We start from the raw sequence: 23,049 nt of genomic DNA on the forward strand, positions 1-23,049 counted from the left end.
TTTATTTATTTTTGAGTGAACTATTCTTTTAAGATTCTGATTGATATTTCTAACAAGATTGTTTCTTAAAAGTGCCTTCATGTCATTGCGATGACTGAAATCTACTGAACCGGTCAGACTTTAGTAGTTTATTCTCATTCAGAAACTGGCATGGTGCTTTTGCGACTCTTTGAATGGATTTTAATACTATTTTACACTACAGCTGTGTCCCATTTGTCCTCTGTTCCCATTCTTAAGGTTAAATCAAACCCATTCTTTCTGGAGTTTCTCCACAACAGATTTGTAATTTTTTATAATGGATTATGAATACACAGCAAGAGGAGAAGTGGAATTCCTGCTCCAAACTCATGCAAAGGGCATTGTTTTAGTGTAATTTAATACAATAGTTATGGCAAATGAAAAAAGAAGAATAAAATGAGCACATCTATCAACACCGTATGCATTTACACAATGTGCCCTTGCTTACACAGGAACTCTTTATCAAGATAAATATAGCTTGCATACTATACTTTGAATTTAGTTTGCAGATACTTAATTTTAAAGCATTTGTGTGTTTATACATCACCTACAAGCAAAGAAAAAGTACCCTGGCGGACTGCTGTCATCTAATATAAATGCATTAGTGCAAATTTCAGTCTACTAGTGTAGTCCTATGGCAATAAAGCATTATTTGAATCCTTAGCAGGGGTCAAGCCCCTCTGACAGGTCAACAGTTAACCCTGTAGCTTGACTTGGGCCCTGGACTGTTGTTCTGGCTGGGCGCCTGGGTATCCCTGGGTGCTGGGCCACTTAAAAAGAAATAACCTAGCGCAGCTGCTGGAGTATTTAATTAGCAAGGGTGCCGAATTTATGTGTGTGTACGCCTGTAATGATGCTGAAACGGATCCTGCGCTTAGACGGCTGTGTATTGACAGTCTTCGAGTGGCCTAGTGACAAGGCCATTCTTCATTACTCATGGCCGCAGGAAGAGAGGGGACTTGGGGTGGGCTATTGGGTGGTAATGTGGTTCTGGGGTTTGGCAGCGGGCCAGCGGTGGCACACCCAGTTGGGAGAGGCTCGGCGCGATTGACATCACTTTGTCTGTCTCAGATTTATGAGGGCTGCTTTAGAAAGGAAATGTTTCAATCAGCCGTGCCTGTCGAGCATGTCCATCACCCTGACAGCCATTTATTTACAACATCATAGAATTAAATCCTATGTACTATGTGCTTCCCACACACACATCTTTCTTTCAGCAATACATATCTCATTCATTCTGCCCAACAGTCATATTGTTTTATGTACTTTGGCCATTGCCCTGCTGAAGTCCAGTCATGCCAGGGAAGCCCTTATTGAAGGCTGTGCTCTGTGGCTAAGTGGAAGAAACCTTTTAGAAAGTACATAAACACAGACGTGAATACTTAGCCAACGCATTGTTACTGTGGCAGGAAGAAACCTCAGTACTCATGAGGACGATAGATTACCCTCAAATGTCTGAGCCTTTAAACCGGACATGCTGTTTTTAAGTAGCTAGCTACAAACATGTCGACAGTTTTGATAACTTTAAGTCTATAAAACTGTTACACTGGAATGACAGTAGTTAAACTAAAAACAAATTGATAGATTTGCTAATGAGTGCCATCTTGTATCAATACAGATTTTTAGAATTGTAGTACAGTTAGAAGTGTTTTTTTTGGGGCCAAGTCTTCTATTCTTGGTGAGCATAAGACTACGTTCACACTGCAGGGCTTAATGCTCAATTCCGATTTTTTGAAAAAAATCTATTTTTTTGCAAGGCCGTTCACATTTCCAATTAAATGCGACCTTTTGTGATCTCCTGTGTGAATGTGAAATGACCCAGAAGTGATCCGCATGCGCAAAAGAATACTCAACGGCCAACGACATCACTCGTTGTTTGCGGAAGTAGCTAAACATGGATGTCAACAACAGTGTAGTCAACAGCGGAGCTCGTTTAGCAATATTAAAGTTATTTAAGCAGCATCGTCCGCCATGGTTGTTGTTTATCTTCTCATTCCCGCCTACTTCAACGCAGAATTATGATGTTTGTAGCGTATCAATGACGTACGGGTCGGATACATGTGACCCAGCCGTTCAGACGGAGGTCGCATTTCAAAAGATTGGATACGTATCGGATTCAGTACCACATACCCAAGTGGCCTGGGTCGCATTTGAAAAGATCGGATCTGTGTCGTTCAGACTGTCATGAAAAAATCAGATACAGGTCGCATGGGGCAAAAAGATCTGAATTGGGTCGTTTCAGCCTGCAGTGTGAACGTAGCCTAAGAGACTTCTTTTGAAGAGATGAAAAAATCTTACCAACCCTTAAAAGGTAGTGTACATAATCAACTGTTGTTATCCACCATTTTTTTCATGAAAAAGTTTTTTTTTTCTAATCCAAATCTATGGAAGATCTGTGTTTGGATAGTTTTAAACACAATTTAACTTAAATTACCTTAAAAGAATAATATAAAAAAAACATAGACACTGTGGCACGTATAGTAATGATATTTACTGAAAACCATGCTGTTTACAGAAACAGTAGCCCAGGAGGAACGGTTCTTAGCAAAGGGTCAGTCTATGTGGAATTAACAAAGTTGCATTAATACTAAAGGGTGTAATAGGACATCATAACCAATACTCGCCTTAAAAAGGGTTTTAGGGCTTCCACTGGAGAACTGCACTCTGAATTCAGGAGTTGGAGACTCCCACTTTCTGCTTCCATCAATGTGACATGATGAGTCTGGCACTCCTCCACTTTGTCATGAGAAATATTTAAAGAAAAACAGAGTGGAATTACCTGACACAGGACAGGATTAGACAGAGAGTACGGACTGATAAATTTTTCAGTGCAATGAGATGTTGTGGCTGAATAAAACATTGCTTTTTAAATAGACATGGGCTAACATGGAAGGTGTTTCCTGCCAGTCTCTCAGCGAAGCCGTTGACAGCTACACACTCATGTCACATACAGCCACACCGACTTGCTACAGTTCAGTTTACTCTGTCTCAGTGCACTCTTTCTTTCCACTTTCACATCAAATTTGGTGTCATCCTCCCGTATTTCACCCGATACCGAATGGCAGCCTGTCTGAGCATGTGTGACATAAAGAAATGTGTGTGTGTGTCTCTGCCTGTCCTCAGTGACAAAGTACATGGTGCCCTCTTTGTGAGTACAGAGACCCGTCCTGACTCTCTCACACAGTATTAGCATGCCAACATGCCCTCTCGCACCTTCTGCCCGATACACGTGCCTAGCGTGATCCTACACACTAGGCGGGCTCGCCCCTTTTTCTCTCTCCGGCGCTGTCTGTCAGTGACCCCACTGTTACTCTGAGCTCTTACAGATGGCCCGAGCTCAGATAGCATCTGCCTCCTCCCATCCATCACAAGCGGCTGCTCTGCGGAGCTCCTCGGCAGGGGCCCACGTGTCTGCCAGATCCGTTACCCCACCTCCGTGTGTGGGACTCAGGTAGCTGCCTGCTAGCCTGCGGTCTCTCCTAAGGGGGAGGAACCTAAGTCTCCACAGTCCAGACTGGGAGCGAAGGCCTGGCTGTGGGTAATTAATGGGCCCCCCTTGTTGTTCCTCGGCCCCCGAGGTGTCTGCCTCCCTAGCTCCTGGCACGGGACACCGCCTCATAAATCTACTTAAATAATACTGCACGGCAGCTAGGGGAAAGGGGTCAGTACAGAAACAAGGCAGTAAGGCTGAGATGAAGTGTCAGTGATGCATGGCCTGTGCCCTCTGAATGCAGGTAACGTTCCTACCAACACGCACACATAGAAAAAAAGGGAGGAGGGTATCAAAACAATGCACAAGCTGGAACTATGAAAGAGATAGTGAAGTGACATTCAGCCAAGTACGGTGACCAATACTCAGAATTTGTGCTCTGCATTTAACCCATCCGAAATGCACACACACAGAGCAGTGAACACACACACACACACTGTGAGCACACACCCGGAGCAGTGGGCAGCCATTTATGCTGCGGCGCCCGGGGAGCAGTTGGGGGTTCGATGCCTTGCTCAAGGGCACCTAAGTCGTGGTATTGAAGGTGGAGAGAGAACTGTACATGCACTCCTCCCACCCACAATTCCTGCCGGCCCGGGACTCGAACTCACAACCTTTCGATTGGGAGTTCGACTCTCTAACCATTAGGCCACGACTTCCCTGTGAGATTTTATCAGGAAACCCAGATATATATTTTCATGTGAAACTTCGACTCCAGAGATGCAGAGAAGTCCCCCACAATGAGAGCTCCACCAACAGACGAAGGAGGTAGTGGAGTGGCAGCTGAAAACCGAACATGTGGTTTGAATTAACACCCTCCCCAGGGTTCAGCCCAACAGCGGGGGGAGGCAGGATCTGAGACTACCTTGTGATGATAGACACATCCGTCTGATTATTGTTCTTCTCTTGACACACATCACTTTCACATGCACTGTAGAGTTCCCACGCTTTTCCCTCTTCTTGCTCAAAATGTGGATATGATAATATTTCTTGGAAGATTATAAACTGGGCTCAGAAACTAAGCAGGACTAGGTCAACAATATCACCGTAAGGGACAAAAATGGCAAAAAAAAAAAAAAAAATGTATAATAATAATCTGTTATCTAATGCCTGATTTAGTTGGGAATTTAATTATACTAAAATGGATTACATCAGTTTAAATAAGCATTTATGCACAGTATATATGCACCCATAAATTTGTTTAAACGTGCCAGCCTCCAGCTGAGTCTTGGTTTTGTTCTTCATCTGCTCGAGGATCTTAAGGAGTTTTTGTCTGGGTACTGGAGGATTTTGCTATTCTTCGAAAAGCTGCTTTGGAAAAATGTGTAAAAAAAAAAAAAAAAAAAAAGCATTCATATTTTAACATTGTAAATTTTATTAAAGAAAGTTGTCAAATGTAAGAAATATACATTTCTTAATTTGTTATTAATAGACTAGCTGTTTACACTATACTGTTCAAAAGTTTGGGAGCTGATTTTTATTTTATTTATTTATTTATTTGAAAGAAAGCAATTAATAACTTGAAATCAGCAAGGATGCATTAAATTGATCAAATGTGAAAGTAAAAACATTCCCATTGGTACAAAATTCCCGTTGTCCTTAGCTTTCAAACTTTCTATTCATCAAACAATTCTCTAAAATGTATCACTGTTTCGCCAGAAAATATTAGGCAGTACAGCTGTTTTCAGTATTGGTAATGATAAGCACCAAATCAGCCTATTAGAATGATTTCTGAAGGATCATGTGACACTGATAACTGCTGAAAATGTCAAATAATTTTACTGATCAAATAAAAGCAGCCTCAGTGAGCCTGCAAGACTTCTTTCAAAGGCATTAAAAATAGTACAAAAACTTTGAACTGTAGTGCATGAATGTTTATATCATAATTAAATATAGTTTTTAAAATTTAAATAGTCCTGATAAAACCAAACCTAGCAACACCTCTGCAAGATAGCATTGTTTTGACATGTTCCAGCTGTTTTGATTCAAGAGTTCACTGGCAGTTACTAACTTCTTCCAGTAGCAGCTCTTCTCTGAAGCAGCCTGCAGTGTTGCACTCGGCTCAGGGTACGCAGCCTGTGTGCCGGAGCTTTGAGCGCAGAGAAGATTGTTATATATTAGTTTAATAAAGTCAGAGACAAATGAAGCCCCCCTGCCAAAGAGGACTGTGTTACACACTTCATGAACCAAATTAGTGTGGCAGCGCAACACGCCGGCGCGTCGCTTTTGTTCCGGAGATGATCTGCATAGCGGAGCTCATTTCTCAGACAGATAAATCAGACGGCAAGCCGTGACTTCCCCCCTCAAGTAAATAGTGTAAATAATGAAAGGGCCTGCCAGCAGTGCTTGAGGAATGACTTCATCTCGAGCTATTTATACAGACTGTCAGAGGGGAACAAAAAAGGAACTGGGCAGGGAAGAGAAGAGAATGGAACCTCCATCTGATTGGATAAAGAAACAGACTGGCTAATGTCTTCTGGGTAATAGAGATGGAGCACCACTTGAGTGTTGCGTATGTGTGGTTGGGAGGGAGGGAAGCTTTTAATTGAGAGGTGAGAAGGATGGATCCCACAGGTTAACTCCATTCTTCAAGGGCCATTAATATGTATCAGATAAGGGTTTTAGTGCACTGCACCTCCAGTGACACATGACATGCTCTATTAATCCTACTGATGTTGTGGACTTGCTTGATGATTATAGTTGAGTTTATCATATTATGTTATAGATATGGTTAGTATTTAAAAGAGATAGTTATAAAGAATCTTTTTACTCGGGTCACAGTTACGAGACAAGTTCTAAAGGGCAAGAGGGGCACCCAAAACGCCCATCTCTCATTTCAGGAGAACTGTCCTGCTCATATGATTATCAGAACAGTTACACCATTGAAAATTAAGATTTGTAATGTTTTTGAAAGTCGTCTCTATGATGCATTTTAAAATAATTTGAAAATATTATTACAATTTGAAATATATTTTTAAATGTAATTTATTCTTGTGACGGAAAAGCGGAATCAGTGTCACATGATCCTTCAAAATCCTTCTCATGTGCTAATTTGGTGCTCAAGAAACATTTCTTGCTGTACTGCTTAATAACTGTCATGTTTTTTTCATGATTATTTGATAAAAAGAAAGTTAAAAGAAAATCATTTATTTGCAGTATAAATCTTTTGCAACATTATAAATGACTTTTAATCAAATGCATTCTTGCTGAGTAAAAAAAAAAGTATTTCAAAAAACAAATTCTTACTGACATTTGGAATAGTTATGTGTGTATCTTTGCAGTATAAAAGTATAAAAAGTATAATCTATATACAGTATAAAAGTCTGTTTCCACCTTTAAAACTAGTTAGAAAGGTTATTACAGCTACAGATCTCACAAAGTGACTTCAGATATCACATTGTGATTTTATATCCCACAAATTGACTTTATATCTCATAACTCTCACTTTATTTCTCACTCTTGCAACTAGTAATTGTGACTGTATACCTTCATATAGACTTCATACAGTATCTCACAATTGTGCCTTAATTTCTAATTTTAAAACTTAATCTCTCAATTACCTTATATATTTAGGTTAGGCAAAAACATACTTCCTTACTTATCTGCTTATCTCAAACAATTTCTTAAATGTCTTTGTAAACATTAAATCAACCCAGTAAGTCCATTATTTCCAAACCAACATTACTTTCTTTCTTTTTTCTTTTTTTTTATACTGCTGATTATGGTTGCATTTGTGTCTTTGAAAGTTTCTTTTAACCAGGCCAACTTGTCTAAAGTGTATTTTAAACTGTAATATCACCAGACTCATTTGGTTTCCTCATTTAGTAGCTATTTAGGAAGTGTTTCATGTTCTTATAATTAGAGCTCTTGTCTCTCGGCTCCTTCGGGCCCCTCCTCTCTCCACTCTGTAGTTTTATCTTGACGCGGCTCATAACGCAGATCAAAAAAATGTCCCACTGAGGATGCCGTACTGCTGGCAATTACCAAGATGTTTATTATATCTGGTGTAATAATTTTGGTCGCTACAGGGATTATTTAAAAGTTATTACTGCTTTGATGTTCGCGCTTTTCTCAGGTTGTGATTGTGTGTTTAATTGTACCGAAGTGACACATAAACCCCATCTTAACTTAATGAAAGTGAGAAAGTGAGATTATTAAAATATGACTGCATCGGCAGCCCGGCTGTGTAATTATTTTGGTAAATTTGTGCTGGGAGGCATGATAGGGCAAAATGTACTCATTTGCAGGAGGCTAATTTAATAAACCTCAACCCTCTTTATATGAAGGTTGAATGTTTTCCTGTTTAACCCAATTGAAAACCACACCAATTTGCTGTACTAATATTTCCAGCACTATCGGGCTAATGATGCTAACTCCAAACAGCCTGGAACCAGTAATTAACGGAGATGCTAATGAAAAGGTGACGGCACCTCCAGCACACTACGGCGGACACTATCTATATCAGACCAGTGAAAGATTCCTCCACTTATCTCACAGCCCATAATTCCTCCTCTTCTAATTAGCCACTGCATTCAGGTAGAATGGAGAATCGCAACGTTCATCCCTGCTTTTTCGGAGAGCTTGAGAGAGCAGGGTTTAACCCAAAGAGACTTTTGAGGAAGAGAGAAATGCTGTCGGTATAAAGGAGAAGGAGAAGGGGGGGGGGGGGGGGGGGACAGCAGTGTGTGTTACACTCCGCTGGTCACCTGTCAACTGTCAGAGCAATTACAGCACCTCCTAGTGTTAAATGTTTAAAGTGCGCATTAGCATGTAGCACAGTGGCATCCTGTCCCTGTGATCCTGCGAGGCTGGCACTCGCAGACAAGCCCCTGTGCCGCCACAAATCGCTGCAGACAGCTCGCTGTTAAAATCAATATGCTGTAGTTTTGTAGCGCTTCCATCTGACTGCGCGGCGTTGTCTAATATATTGCACAGTCACCCTCTGATATACTGTAACACTCAATAGCACTAATAGGGTAGCATATCCCACTTTGTCACACCTTTTTGTCTCCTGCTCAGTCTTTTGAATATCCTACAATTAAAAAAATAAGGGTTCCAGAAAGTGGATTTTCACAGCCAAAAAATAACCAATTTGGGTTCCCAAAAGAACCTTCCAGTGAACAGCTCCTAAAAGAAACATTTTTTTTCTTAATGTGAAGAATATGTTTTCCTCTATATGGAACCATTTGTGGAATCACACTATTACAAAGAAAGGTTCTTTATTAGACTGGAATTAACTGTATACAAATAATTGCATTTAAAGAAATCGATCAAATGATGGAGAAAAGCACTGGAACAGACATATAAATAGATGTACTGTGCATTAACATACAGTATGTAGAGTAAGAGAAAGGGAGGGAGCAAAAGACATATTAATAAACAGTGTCATCAGCAGACTTTAAACACTGTTGACAGTCATTTTTAAAGGCCTTGTGCCAAAGCATAATGTAATAAAATAATATAACAATGTAATAGTAATAAAAATGGTATAAGATTATTTAGATGTTCTTTACACCATGGAAAATGGTTCTTTTAAGAAATGTGCTTTGCTGAACCCAAAATGGTTCTTCTATTGAAATGCTGTGAAAACCCCCTTTTGGAATCTCTAAAGGTTCTTCATTAAACCAAAGCCAATAAAGAACCTTTACACAGAATAAATGGACTAAATTAAGAAATAAATACATTTTGAAAGCATTGAGTTTGATTTGAAATTTCCACATGCACTTTTGCAAGGCCTCCTGTGAGCGCTGCCATTATACAACTGGTAAAATGGACCCCTTTGCTCTGGGTTAAAAGAGTGATTAGGTTTTATTGGGACATGCCAGATAACAGGAGACGAAGGCAGGGAGCGCAAGTGAGCTCTAATTAGGTCAGTGGAAGAGAAAAGAAACGCATTCGGTCTCTGTGAAAAGGTCCCTCTGTCCTTTGCGTCCCATCTGCGGGTGACTGGATAAGACAGGTGAAGGCAAGTAGAAGTGGTAGCTGTCAATACGCCTCCCTCGCTCGCCTTCCCTCTGATGCCATGAATTATTTGTGAGAACAGGCGATGACAAAAGGATGTCGCTTGCTCTCAAAGCCTCACCTGCCGTCCCGTCACACCCACAGAGGGTTGATTCCATCAGACACGCAAGGGGGAACCAACTCCCTCCTTTACATTTATCTCTGCTCTGCTCTGCTCTTTTCTCTAACCTCATCATTTCTGTATCATATATATCACATATACATTAAATTAACCTAGACTAATATATGATATAAAAAATTTCAGTGAATAGTTAATTGTTTGTTCATGATACCATAATAAAATAACTAATGCAAACCATGTCAATAAAAATAAATAATAATTAAATTAATGTCATAATCAGCTAAAAAGTTAGGCTTTACTTTCACTAGATAGCAAAAAGGATTGTGATGTAACTATGCATAAAGCGCAGTTTTGATTTGAAAACAATTTTTGCAGACATCAGATTGAATGGCATTAGGTCAAAAACAAGGTTAATCTGACTGCATCCTTCTATTATGTTGTTTTTAGGGAATTTAGGGACGTGTGTGTAACTGAGTATTACTCAGGCTGGTTTGTTTGAGCCCTGTGGCAGTGAGTAACAGTGTACTGTAAAGCCCAGTCTTCACACAAAAAGCAAGTGGTCTAATGATCCCACTGGCTGCTAACCCTCAGGCCTGCGCTGTCCCTCCACCACCCCTCCATTCCCACCCTTCCTCCCTCCCTCCATCCATCCCTGCCAGATCTGCTGCCTCTCGCCAAAGGAAAAAAATCAATCTATCCGTCATGAATTATTGAGGTGTTTGCCTACAGCTTCTGAAATATACAGGAGGGTGGTCTCTCTCTCTCTCTATCTCTCTCTATCTCTCTCCAACTCTCCCTTTCTCTCTTTTCTTGTATATTTAGTTTAAGATATGTAAATTATGCATAACAGAATGTATTTAATATACTTTTTTTCTTTTCTTTTTTTTTTTACTTTCCACCTATTTGCGCAGTTCTCACTGATTTAAATATATATTGTGTGGGATCTTGTATTTCCCTCTGAGCGATGCAATTAATTTGTGGCTTGTGTACATGGGCGATGCACAGTACAGAGGCTGTTTACAGAAAATATATCTGTTTGTCCATAGCATTCTGTATGATTAGCTGAAACAGAGGTCATTTATGCTGAATTAGTCAATTACAGGCAATAAGCCAGAGACGAAAGAGTTCGATGTGTAAATCTTCGCAAAAAATGGACGAAACAGCGGCAAACTAGTGCACTTCCACTCTCTAAACCCTCCCTTACTGAACTCAAGTTTGGCTTATTACACCATCGACTGCTGTACTACTGCTGGTCTTGCTCGCTCACACACCTCCACTTGCACTTGTAAACAATAGCTTTAGCTGCAATGATTATATTAAATCAGGCAGTTGTCATATGACAATCATTATCCCTTCTCCAGTGGCAAAGTTTGATTGACAGCTCCCCAAAACCCATGTGTGGTGGCTGCACATCGTCCCCTGGCTTCAGCTATCAATTACAGGCTTGAATTTGAAGCATTTATTATGTAAAATAATTCTCCCGTCTGCACTGCACTCGTCTCCTGGGTCTGGTCCCGCTGTCTGATGTGAAATTTCTCTCCTCGCTCTCCTCTTTCACGTTCATTGTCTCTTGCTCACTCATTCTGTCTCACTCAACTCTTTGTTGTTATTTTGCAGAGATTTTGTCTTGCATGCATTACTCTTAAATCGACACGGCCCAGGAGGTAATGACATAAGATGCCAGTGGATTGTCAGAGAGAGGAAATGCTGCAATTCAAACCGGTTAATGCTCAGGAGCTTTAGTAGAGTAAGAGGAACAGGCCTCATTAATTGTAACCTCTTTGGAGTGAGCATACAATATACTATGATACTTTAAAGTGTATATATATTTTTATCTTTTTTTATGTTTAGCTGGCTAATGGTTGTCTTGGACTTATACTAACAGCTAGTGGCTTGGATGAAGCAGAATGCATTGCCACATGATACCAATGGAAAAATGTGCAATTCAGTCAGCTATGACTCATTTAGTCCACTGGTGAAAGTGTTAAATAAGAGGGTTAATGATATAAAGCGATTGGTCATGTGATATCAAAAATGGCATCCCCAATGAGGCGGCCGACTTAATGTAAAATAATGTATTTGATAAAAATAAAAAATAATAAACGTAATATTGTTAAATATTATTACAATCTAAATCAATGTATTTGAAATTTATTAATGTAATTTACTATATAATGGCAAAGCTGAATTTTCAGCATCATTACTTCAGTCATCGGTGTCACATGATCCTTTAGAAATCATTCTAATAGGCTGATTTGCTGTGCAAAAAACATTTATTATTATTATTATCAATGCTGAAGACAGTTGTGCTGCTTAATATTTTTGTGGAAACTGTGATACATTAATTAGTTTATTTAATTATTTTTACGTTTTATTCATCAAAAAACATATCAAACAGCATTTATATTTAGCACTGTAATAATGTACGAATACGTATATCTTAAAACCTCAGATGAGAAAAATTACTGGTGTACCTTTAATATACAATACATAAATACATTTTTATAAGTAAATAAATTCTGTGCACCAAAACGGTCCACACAACCTCAGCTAAACAGGACTAAAAATAAATAATGCTTCCACTCTGAGGAAACATTTGTAGACAATGGAAGACACAGAGTGCGAATTCTTCTACTCTCATGTTATGATAAGAGAATTCTCTTTGCTCGCTCTCCATTTCTTCTTTCTCACTCTTTCTTTCTGAAATAGTTCTTCGGTTGCATTTGGCACCAAACTCGCAGGCCAGTGCAGAAATCCAGCCATAATAAATGGAGGGAGGAGGGAAAAATAAGACATCTGAAAGACCAGCTAAGCAAGCCGGTGATATTTCTTCTTTTTTTTTTTTTTTTTTTTTGCCTGGGACAGATCTTTTGGAGATGTGTATTGTAAGCAATTTTAGAGCTGTCAGCACAACATGCCTACTGGTCTCTGCTTGCCTGAAGGCGGAAAGAGGGGAAGGTTAGACTTGTTGTAGCTGTCGGATTGTTCTACTTGCGTTATTATTATTTTATTTGCAGTATCTGGTCTTGAAGGAATTATGTGCATATTAGAGACCGTTCAGGAGAGAGGCTAACTGACGCACTTGTGTATTTTCAAAGCATGAGCAATATGTTTATCTACAAGGGGCAGAGAGAGAGAGAGAGAGAGAGAGAGCGGATGACAAACAGAGGCTGAAACGTACAGCAAGTTACAGGGCTGCTCGGCTTTAACGCTGCCGCTCAGAAGATTAGCCTATCACTCGTCAACATGGTGTCGCCTTACTTAATTAGCCACAACTCAAACTCTGTGTTTTAAACAACTGCAACATTCCTATCATGCACACAGAGTAGAGGTAATGGAGAGCTGCCTTGAGAGGACATCTGCCCCTGCTCCTATTAAGACAGCCTATGCTGCTGTCTCACAGAAACATTCTGGGAGATGGGAATGAAGATAAGATGGTGTAAGGTGAGGAGAGAGCGGATGAAGAAAGATATCATGCCATACCAAATGGCACTTTGAGTGTCGCTCCATGGCAAGAACTGGCATCGGCTGTGTCTCCCAGAAATGGACACATTTATATTCTCTTTCTCTCAGTCACCCCCTCTCACACTCTTATGGTCTGCGTTAGCCTTCATAAAATATTCATGTTGGTTGTGCTCAGTGCCATAATTGCCATCTCAGCCTCTGAATAATTGATGGCTGGTGCAGTTGACTTGGTCTCATTTACTGAGAGTGTGGGTAATACCATACTCGCACATGCCACATGCTCTAATGCCATGCTGCTGCAGTTAGTGCTGACTCCAGATCAGCCGCTCTCTCTGCACGCCGCTATCATTCATCTGAAACCACCCTCACAGCTACAGTCAAATGCATTTAAATCAATAGCGCTAGTGACTTAGGCTACAAGTATTACTGCAAACACAGGGTGGGGGGCAATTTGATTTCGTTTGATGTGCTTTTAGGAGTGACTCGAACTCAATGAGAGGCTGCAAAGACTTTCCCAAATGCTCTTTCGTTTATTAAAGTGCATGTTTCTGTGATCGTTGCATTTTGAGTGGGTGTCTTGATTGTAAAGAGCACTGTCCTGTGTGGATGTTTTGTATTTAATTTGACGTAGAGCGAAACAGGCTTCATTTTTTGTGAATCATACCTCGGCTGAGATTTGAGGTGAATAATGCAAATTTATTAACGGCTGAGTGTCCAAGTTGGGCGACCCTGCAGGAGAGTTAATTAAGAGGCCAGAGCTGAGCGGACAGATGTGACCCTTAGACAGACCAAGGTCAAAGGTCGATTTGTTTTTGGATTACATTAACCCTGCCTACACCAACCCCATCACCCTTCCACTGCTGCTTTAATTCATTGCTCTCCTTTTTCGGCCTGACATTAACTCTTACCCCTCTTCACGGCCTGGGTAAGCTGCAATTACCCATTAGGGCACTGCAAAGTGAACTTTACAGGCTATTTGACCCACTGTGTTCAGTCCGAATGGCACTGCAAAATACACAGGAAACAATGATATCAATCAGTACATCACATCACAGTAAGTGTATAGAAATAATAGCAACAAGTCACTGCAAACCATCTGACATCACAGACATTTTTTGTAAAAAATAAACAAAGAGAGGAGGTGAATTCTTCACAGCTGCTTGCGGGTATAAAGCACACAAGATGTGACCATTACAATATTATCATCATAGCCATGGGCCAAGAAACAGTTAAAAAGACACACTAATTTTAAAATATTTTTATAGAAATCACAGCCATCATTTATTGTAAATGTTTGGCTTTTTGATCATACAAATTCTGATTAAGATTAAAATAAAAAGCATTCCCAAATGGGGCATTTTCTCAAGTGAAGTGAACTTTAACCGATATATCTCACTCAGTGTGTATAGCGAGCAGTGAACACTGCACAGAACCCCTGTGAATAAGAGCACAGCTACTCTCTCATTCTTCCACGCTGTCATCTGTACTCTTTCCATATCAGTTACAGTTTCATTAGCAGCCGGTTTGATGTGTCTAAAAGTACAATGTAAGAGTTATTAAGCAGAGCAGTATGTATGACAGGTCAGGCTCTGTGCTGTGACTTAAACTCATCCTACCCATCAGAAACTTGGAGTGTTGCCCTCTTCCTCACGCTGACTGTGATAATAGCCCTCTCTAATTGAAGTGCTCTTAGCCATGCCATTTACAACGTACCGTCCAATCTCTTCTAAAAGCATAAGGTCCCTGTCCGAAGTGCCCTATGGAGGGGACAGTGCGCACTTTATTAAACATTACACGTGTGATTACATGTCCCCTCCCTGTTCGGCAGGCATCGGAGTACTCTCGCTATTGCTAATGGAGCTACAGGATCAACAAAGTCAAACTATATCCACATTACACATGTGGATGAGGGTTCTAAAAACTATGAGTGAGTGTTTATGTGAACGTGGCGTGCGGTTGGGAGACCAGAAGGACAAATCCATAGCACGGAGGGAAAGAAAGACAAAGGATGTCTTCCTAAACTAAGGGCACCCAGGGTTTTGCAGGGGATTTAGGAGGACTATGAGAGCGTGATGTCAGAGATGGGGTTAAGCCCAGACTTATCTCCACACAAAGCAGGAAAGAGTGTAAGAGAAGGAAAGCGAGAGCGTGGAAGAATAAGGGACAGGTCAGGAGCGCTCAGACAGGGTCAGTGGCAGGAGGGAATCAGTGGGAAAGAAAGCCGCGGCTTAGAGCTCTTAAATGATATTATAGACGAGGCCTGTAGCGCTAATCTGTTTACCCAAACAACACAGCGGATAACACAGACAAACATGTTCTCATCAATGCACACACACACTGAGCTGCAAAATCCAAGATGTGATCTACAGTATATGCGCAGTGCTATGCATGAAATCTATATATATGTATATACACACACACAAACATATACATACAGTGTAAATTTTCAGTCTTACATGCTACAAGGCACAAAGGCATGAGAAAGGGATGAATGGATTGATGCACATGGATGTAAGATGGTGTAGATGTTAGAGGGGTGACACAAACAGTAGATTAAAGAGCAAAGGATGAGACCTGGGCCGCTTATAGACGAATCACAGCAAGCACACACAGACTATGCATCTTACATTCCTTCAGCACTAACAAGCCAGCTGCACATACACACACACACACACACACTCTGTGACTGACAGATAGTTAACGGCTGGTCTATGGTAATACAGTACATCGGGCAGGACATCTAAACATTAATCCACCACAAATATGGCTTATCATCTGAAATATGTAAGTATTAGCAACTTTACATAAAGAAATGTGCGCTATTGAAGTGTCTGGGTGGAGTGTGGAAGCTGAACAGTAGTGCTCACAGCAGGACAGACTCCGGTGTGCGCACCTACTCCTAAAAAACTCCATCATTTTTGGTCATACAGATGAGAGTAATACATCTTTCAAATCTGTAAAGACTCTACGTTTATTTCGGTGCACTCAAAATAACAACAAAAAGTGCTTTTGTAAAATAATGAAAGCAAACAGGAAGCAGAATCTTTGCCTTACAGATATTCAAAATGTATCTATAGAGAGTAAAATGCCTTTCAATTGAACAAATATAAATGGAAAACAAATATTCTCATATTATGTAATCCGGATATGAAACATGCATACAGGTGCATTACTACTGTGGAGATGATGTGTTAGTGTCGCCGAGTTCTCTTAAAACGAAACTAAGAAAGTACTTGTTTATCAGTGAATTATTAAAATGTTAATGCACCCTCCTTACTGTTTTTCCCTGACACATTCATAATCATTACTTCTGTCGGTGTGCTGTGGCAAGCTTTATGCATGTGCTTCAGCGCATATTAGGCTATGAAGCCTAATATATATATACAGTATATATATATATATATATATAAATTCTGAAAATGGAAAATGATTTCTGTTATGGCTTGACTATGAGGTTAGAAATCTAATATAAAATATAAAAACATTATAATTCTATAGTATGTCCCGCTTTTGACAGCTCAGTAAAAGTTGTCTTTAATAAGACTCCAGCAATGGAATCCTAAACTGTGTGATGCATTAGTGTGAATAGTGAGAGACAGCAGATATAATAGTGGATAGATGCTGCAGACAGACATTGGTTCTCAACTATACCAGTGCAATGAACAGGAAAACCATGAATGAAGAAAAAAGAGAGAAACCCTGCTGTGCTAATTAATATTGTAGATTTCAGACCACAGAGAAGGAAGGGAAACACACTGAATCACAGCCATACAAGATTTGACAGCCCACTGGATTCAGCATAAAAACACGGTTCTTAAAACCCATAAATAATAAACACGTACAAATCATTTGACACACATTATTAATTTGAATGATGAATGGCACAGTAATATTCACAATATTGGATGTTCTCGCTGGGTTGAATTGTGCTTCAGAGTGACCTCAACATCGCACTTCAATCTCTCTTGATCTTTCTCCTGCTTTCTTCTCCTTATGTCAGCTGACTTACCTGTTTCTGGGTTCTCGACAGATGATCTGTGCTTCATTTCTAAAACCAGTGTCTGTGTGTGTGAATAAACGTGTAGCTGTGACCTTATAGTATGAATGCACAGAATAGTAAAAGTCTATACAGAAAAGTATGTTAACAACAAATAGTAGATCTAATGCTGTCACACATCACTGAAATCTTTACCTCTTTGTCACACCACAGTTTAGATTAGAACAAAACAGACTTACCTAATAAATTCTGTTATCCTGTGTTTTTCCAGGTTTTTCCTGAAATTCTTCCTCAAATGCAACCAGAACTGCCTAAAGAATGCAGGGAACCCACGAGACATGCGGCGATTTCAGGTAGGAAACACATTCGCTCAGCTCACACTTCCAAATGAAAGTGGCAAAATTACAATTTTAACCATAACATACATAGTGGACAAGCTACACTTGCATTGCTTGCTGCGTGAAATGGCAACACTATAAAAATGTCCATTAATAACATTAAAATCATTATTATATTCAATAATACAAAACAAATAAGTAGTTAATGAACAATTAAATAGTTTGAAATGTAAAATATTTCAGAGATATCAATTGATTAACTTTTCTAAATGAATTAATTACATGATACATGGTGATTAATCAGCTTTAAATACAATAAATCACTTTTATCAATATCTTAAATACTTTCAATATTTAAATAATACTTAAAACACCTTAAATTAAGATAAGCATTGAAATCAGAGAATATATTACTAAACATGGCCCTTATATATTCTGTTTTTCAATTGACAATTCCACTGTATTTCACTTAAAATGTATGAATGGTTGACCAATGAAAGGTTTTCTTACCAGATAAAGTGTGAGTACTAGAGAATATATAAAGAGATACGGATGTAGAGAAGAGGGAGAAAAAGAAAGCTTTGAGCGAATGAAGTGGCTGCCCAGAACAGGGATAATGTAAGCAGTGTTCGCCAAGTCTCATCAAGCCTCTTCCTCTCTTGAGATTGAGAGACCTCTCAAAGCCTGAGAGTCATTTAAATCTAGAGGCTCCTCAGTTGCTGTGGGACACTTCAAGTCTACATCTTCAGCTCTGTGAGAGCTGTTAGCTGCTGTCATTGTCCCAGGCTCTCTGGTGAAATGTGTCTGTTCGTCGATTTATCAGTCGGCAGTCACACAGGCGTACCATGTGTATGTGCTGCTCCAACACTTCAGCTGTTTGTTTGAGCTATGTATTAATTTGTATACAAGAGCAGAGTATGTCTTTGCGGGTCAAGTGAAGTACAGTCAGCATTTGTCTCTTGCAGGTGGTGGTGTCTACAACGGTGAGCGTGGATGGACACGTCCTGGCTGTGTCTGATAACATGTTTGTTCACAATAACTCTAAACATGGACGCAGAGCTCGCAGGCTGGACCCGTCTGAAGGCACTCCATCATACCTAGAACACGGTGAGTGTATGTAGTGGATCTGTTTACATGCGGTTTGTTGAGAAAAAAAGATCACACGTTGTTTCATATTGATATACAAAAACTCTTTTTATCACATTTTTTTGTATAGTGACTGAAAAATGAGACAAATGGAAGAGACAGACTGCAGGAATAAAAGTCTTAGTGTAATGTAATGCAACCCAATGTAAAATTTCCTTCATTATATTTTTTTGCACGAAACTAACTAGTAACAGCAACGTCCCTAGCAGAATTCAGCAAAACTAAGCCACTTTTGTCACACTCAATTTAGTTTCATGGTTTGGCTTCATGAGCACAGATGGTTGCCCATCATGGCTAGCACTGTACTCTTCTCTTACGTCAACTTATAAACTTACTGACACAGCTTAAAGCTGAAGTGTGCCATTTCTAACCACCAAATGGAATTGCAAAAATAGTGATTTCAGGTTTCCTAAACCCTCCCTCATCTTCAGTTTACATTTATGCGTTTAGCAGATGCTTTTATCTAAAGCGACTTACAGTGCATTCAGGTTATACATTTGTGTGTATGTGTGTTCACTGGGAATTGAACCCACAACCTTTTGTGCTGCTAACGCAATGCTCTACCACTGAGCCACAGGAACACCAGGACAAATAATCGGGACAAAATAAGTATCTGAGTGTTACAAACCCAAAATTTTCATGAAAATTAACTTACTTATTGTTGTCTCAGCCTATAAAGGCGATATGAAAAAAGCTTTAAAATTGTGGATACGGCCTAGTGGGTATAACAAGTCAGGGAATGTTGAACAGTGGTATAACTGAATTTGAACCTGAAACCTTTCATCCAGCTCAGAGTTTTAATAAGTTCACTACCCTTCCAGACTATTTTCAACTTTATTATTTAATGATCTGGGGAGCAGTTGAGCACAGACGAAACTCTTGACTCTCCACTGGCTGAAAGACGACTGTGACCATTCAATCAGCTCACAATGACTCAGAGTCAGCATGTCTATGTGCTGCTGTCATGTTTTAATGCCACTAACAAGTCTCGCTGCTGCCAAATATTACAGGTGGTTTGAGCTAACCAGTCTTTCATTTGACTAATAAACAGCATACCAACAATAGCTGTGCAGTAAAGCACCAACAATGCACCAGGGCTAAGAAAAGAGCAGAGAATGCAGCATTCCCCAAGTGGCCAGTTCTCTATAGGTTTGAACATGTGTCTTATGAGAGCTCTAAGGCTTAAGCCCCGAGCATTTCTTTTGTGAATGGCGTGTGGCTTTATCTGCTTTCCTCTATAGTGTTGCAGGTTATGGTGCGGCCCTCCTAAATCTGTCTAATAACATGTGGACATGATTTGAGCACTGATTTGATCCTCAGCCGCAATCAAATCCAATCATTTTCTCATTTATGTTTGGGATGATTCTAGATAAGAACATATTTTTCAGTTGGACTGTTAACCTCTATTTATGATGAGAAATTGAGGATTTAAATGATGCTGATTTGATGATGATGATGATGATGATGATGATTAAGTTCTCTCTATTCTCCTGGGGACGTCTTCAGTGTTTAAGCAGAGTTTCCACTGCACTGAGAAGATTAAAAAAGTCAGTTTTCTAAAGCCTGGACACATTTAAAAAAAATTGTGGAGATTTTTTATTTTTCTTTCCTTCTCTTTTTTCCAAAAGAAAGTATAGGATAATTCCCGAGACAGACAGGCTTACATTGTAATTCCTCATTATGTCTAATATAAAACCCTGACATGCACATATATTTTTCTTGGAGGGAAATGCAGAAACAATGTCAGAGCTCCAAAATTCAATTCAGAGTTCTTGTAATAACTAAATTCCACTTGAAATTGAAACACCTGTCATTCACTGTGTGCTACACATTCCTGCTCCTTGTGTATGATCTTATTAAAGGAATAGTTCACCCAAAAATGAAAATTTGCTCACCCTCAGGCCATCCAAGATGTACATGAGTTTATTTCTTCATAATCCAAAATACAAGTCCTCTATCTATAATATTGCATTCTGCCATGAAAAAGTTGTCTTGTATATTCAGATCAAGCACTGTTTACGAGAGAAAATAGTCCAAAACAGGCCTAAACAAATATGTTGGTCACAACATTTGTGTATGGGAATGCATTATTATGGGATTATGGACATGCATTTGTTTCTTACAAGCATGCAGCTTTTCACTTCACAAAATGCTAATGAGTGTATTGGAGTCATGTGGATGTTTTTATCGGCTGTTTGAAATCTCATTTTGACGGCACCCATTTAGTGCAGAGGATCCACTGGTGAGCAAGTGATGTACTGTAATGCAAAATTTCTGTAAAGAAATAAGCTCATCTATTTCTTGGATGGCCTGAGGATAAATATATTTTCTTTATTTTTGTGAACTATTTTAGCTAATATAATAATGCTTTCCGCTCCCAATTTGTTTAACACATTTTACCATATTTAAATACATTTCTCATTATTCTGTAAGTTTTTCTACAAAATTTAACACAAAAGATGGCCTTCTAATAACCTACAGCACACTTCCCTTGTCTCACCTCTGCTCAGCCTCTCTTGTCCATTATTGTGTCAGTTTTAAACCATTTCCAATCCCTTCCAGCTAATGAGCCTGCTCTGTCAGATATGGCGTGCATGTGTGTTGATTGTTCTGGGCTGCGGAGACAAGGGTAAAGTGAGGGCACCGATACGTGAGGTCATGTCACAAATGCACTGTGGTGGAAATAGGTGTCTGCAGGGCTTGAGAATGTAAGTTTGTAGAAGAGAAAGCTATTGTGCTTGTATCTGAGATGTGTGTAAGAGCGAGCGTAAGGGAACAGATGGCGGCAGAGGAGGCACCAAAGTTTAATCCTATCAGATGGATTCACATTCCACCATCTGCTTAATCCATGCACAATTTCAGCACCCTGGAAAAGAGTCGTCTTAGGCCAAGATTACCATCACAGATTGCTCCACCGTTCCTCTTCATCTCTCCTGGTTTATCACGCCGCCAAATTGCATTATGCCCAGCAGTCACCCACAACACAGCTTCGGAGAAGAAAAATAAAAAGAGCACAGACAAGCTGGGGAATTCCTCAAGGCCGAAAAGTGGATTACTTCACTTCTGAAAATTATTACATGGCTGGTACACAGAATATATGTGAAATTTTGATTGGTCTAAGGAGATTTGGTTTGTACATTTGGGGTCATTGAAATGCTTTAAAATCAAGCTCCTTAATCTAGAAGATGTAACTCCATACTTAATGTGCAATATACCTTCAGGAAAACATTCAACAGGACACTGCAAATATGATATGAATCCTGGAAGACTATAACGGTCTTCCACAGATGCAGCACTATACAGTGCTGCAGTTTGGAATATTATTACTTAGCATTTCTATATTTAACATGGATATAAAAGTCCTAAACTCACCCAAAAATGATTACACACTTGCAGTATAAAACAGACTTTCTGCTGTTGCTGAATAATAAAAAATATCCTTTTTAATGTGTTTTCTGAAGAAAAAAAAATGTCTGACTAATTAAACCCTTATAAATATCTATTATACAATAATCTACACACTGTATATAGTGGTATTTTTTTGCAAATTGAGTGTTTAAATGATGTTTAATTCAGTTACCCAGTATGAGATCCTCATAATCTTTTTTTACAAGATACAGTAAATACAGCTTTTTCTGCAAAAAATATAAAAAATAAATAAATAAATAAAAACTCCTTCAATGTACATGTATTACCATTCAAAGTTTAGGGTCAGTAAGATTTTTCTTTAAAGAAATTATTAGTTTCAAAAACGCTTTTTTTTTTCATTATAATTTTTTTCACAACATTTTTCTAAAAAAATATTAATCAGCAATATTTACAACATTGATGATAATGAGAAATGTATGGCTATGCTTAAAATCTGCACGTTTGAATAACTTCTTATGGACCACGTGACAATGAAGACTGAAGTGGCTGCTGAAAACTTAGTCTTGCCATCACTGGAATAAAATAAATGTTATACTTTTTAACTATAAATACAGTCTTCGTTAGTATTAAAGAATTTCAATGAACCGACTTCAGATTTTAAAATGGTAATGTAGCTAACTTCCATTCATTTGTAGCTTGTAGTGGTGCTAACTGCTTTTTCAAGTGGGTAGCATGATTGCACTATAGCTTCACAAACTACAGTTTAGCTTCCCAAACTTCATTCCCCAAACTATTTTTCCCCTGCTGCTGAAACTCTCCATCTCCCCTGCTGTTATCTGTGCTAACTCTTCCCAGGGCATCGCCGGTGGCTGACACACACCAGTTTGAGCTGTGCGAGTGAGGCCTACAGCCTCGTCTCATCTCAATTCAGGTTCTGTCAGCAGCACCGAGCACCTCCTGCACACAGGCCATCTGCCTCCACCACACGTCTGCCTCAGTTAGGTGCACTATCATACGAGTATTGAGTGTAGACCCCCACCCTTGCCCAGGGGTCCTGCCTACAGTCAGAGCGGTGTGTAATGCTTGTTAAAGGATGTGTGTTCAGTCCCCCTACCAGAGTCACAGAAGACAACAGAGCCACCCG

At 39.4% G+C, this 23,049-nt stretch overlaps 1 protein-coding gene across 4 annotated transcripts in view; it reads left to right on the forward strand.

The window, feature by feature from the left end:
• Positions 1 to 23,049, forward strand: part of ebf1a (EBF transcription factor 1a) — a 119,812-nt gene that overhangs the window by 61,030 nt on the left and 35,733 nt on the right. For all 4 annotated transcript variants that reach the window (XM_059515783.1, XM_059515784.1, XM_059515786.1 and 1 more), the window contains exons 7-8: positions 17,324 to 17,405; positions 18,356 to 18,497. In XM_059515783.1, the coding sequence (XP_059371766.1) occupies positions 17,324 to 17,405; positions 18,356 to 18,497 (224 nt within the window). The remainder of the gene's footprint in view (positions 1 to 17,323; positions 17,406 to 18,355; positions 18,498 to 23,049) is intronic.

This window comes from Carassius carassius, chromosome 29, assembly GCF_963082965.1.
Source record: "Carassius carassius chromosome 29, fCarCar2.1, whole genome shotgun sequence".
In the NCBI taxonomy this organism is placed as follows: Eukaryota; Metazoa; Chordata; class Actinopteri; order Cypriniformes; family Cyprinidae; genus Carassius; species Carassius carassius.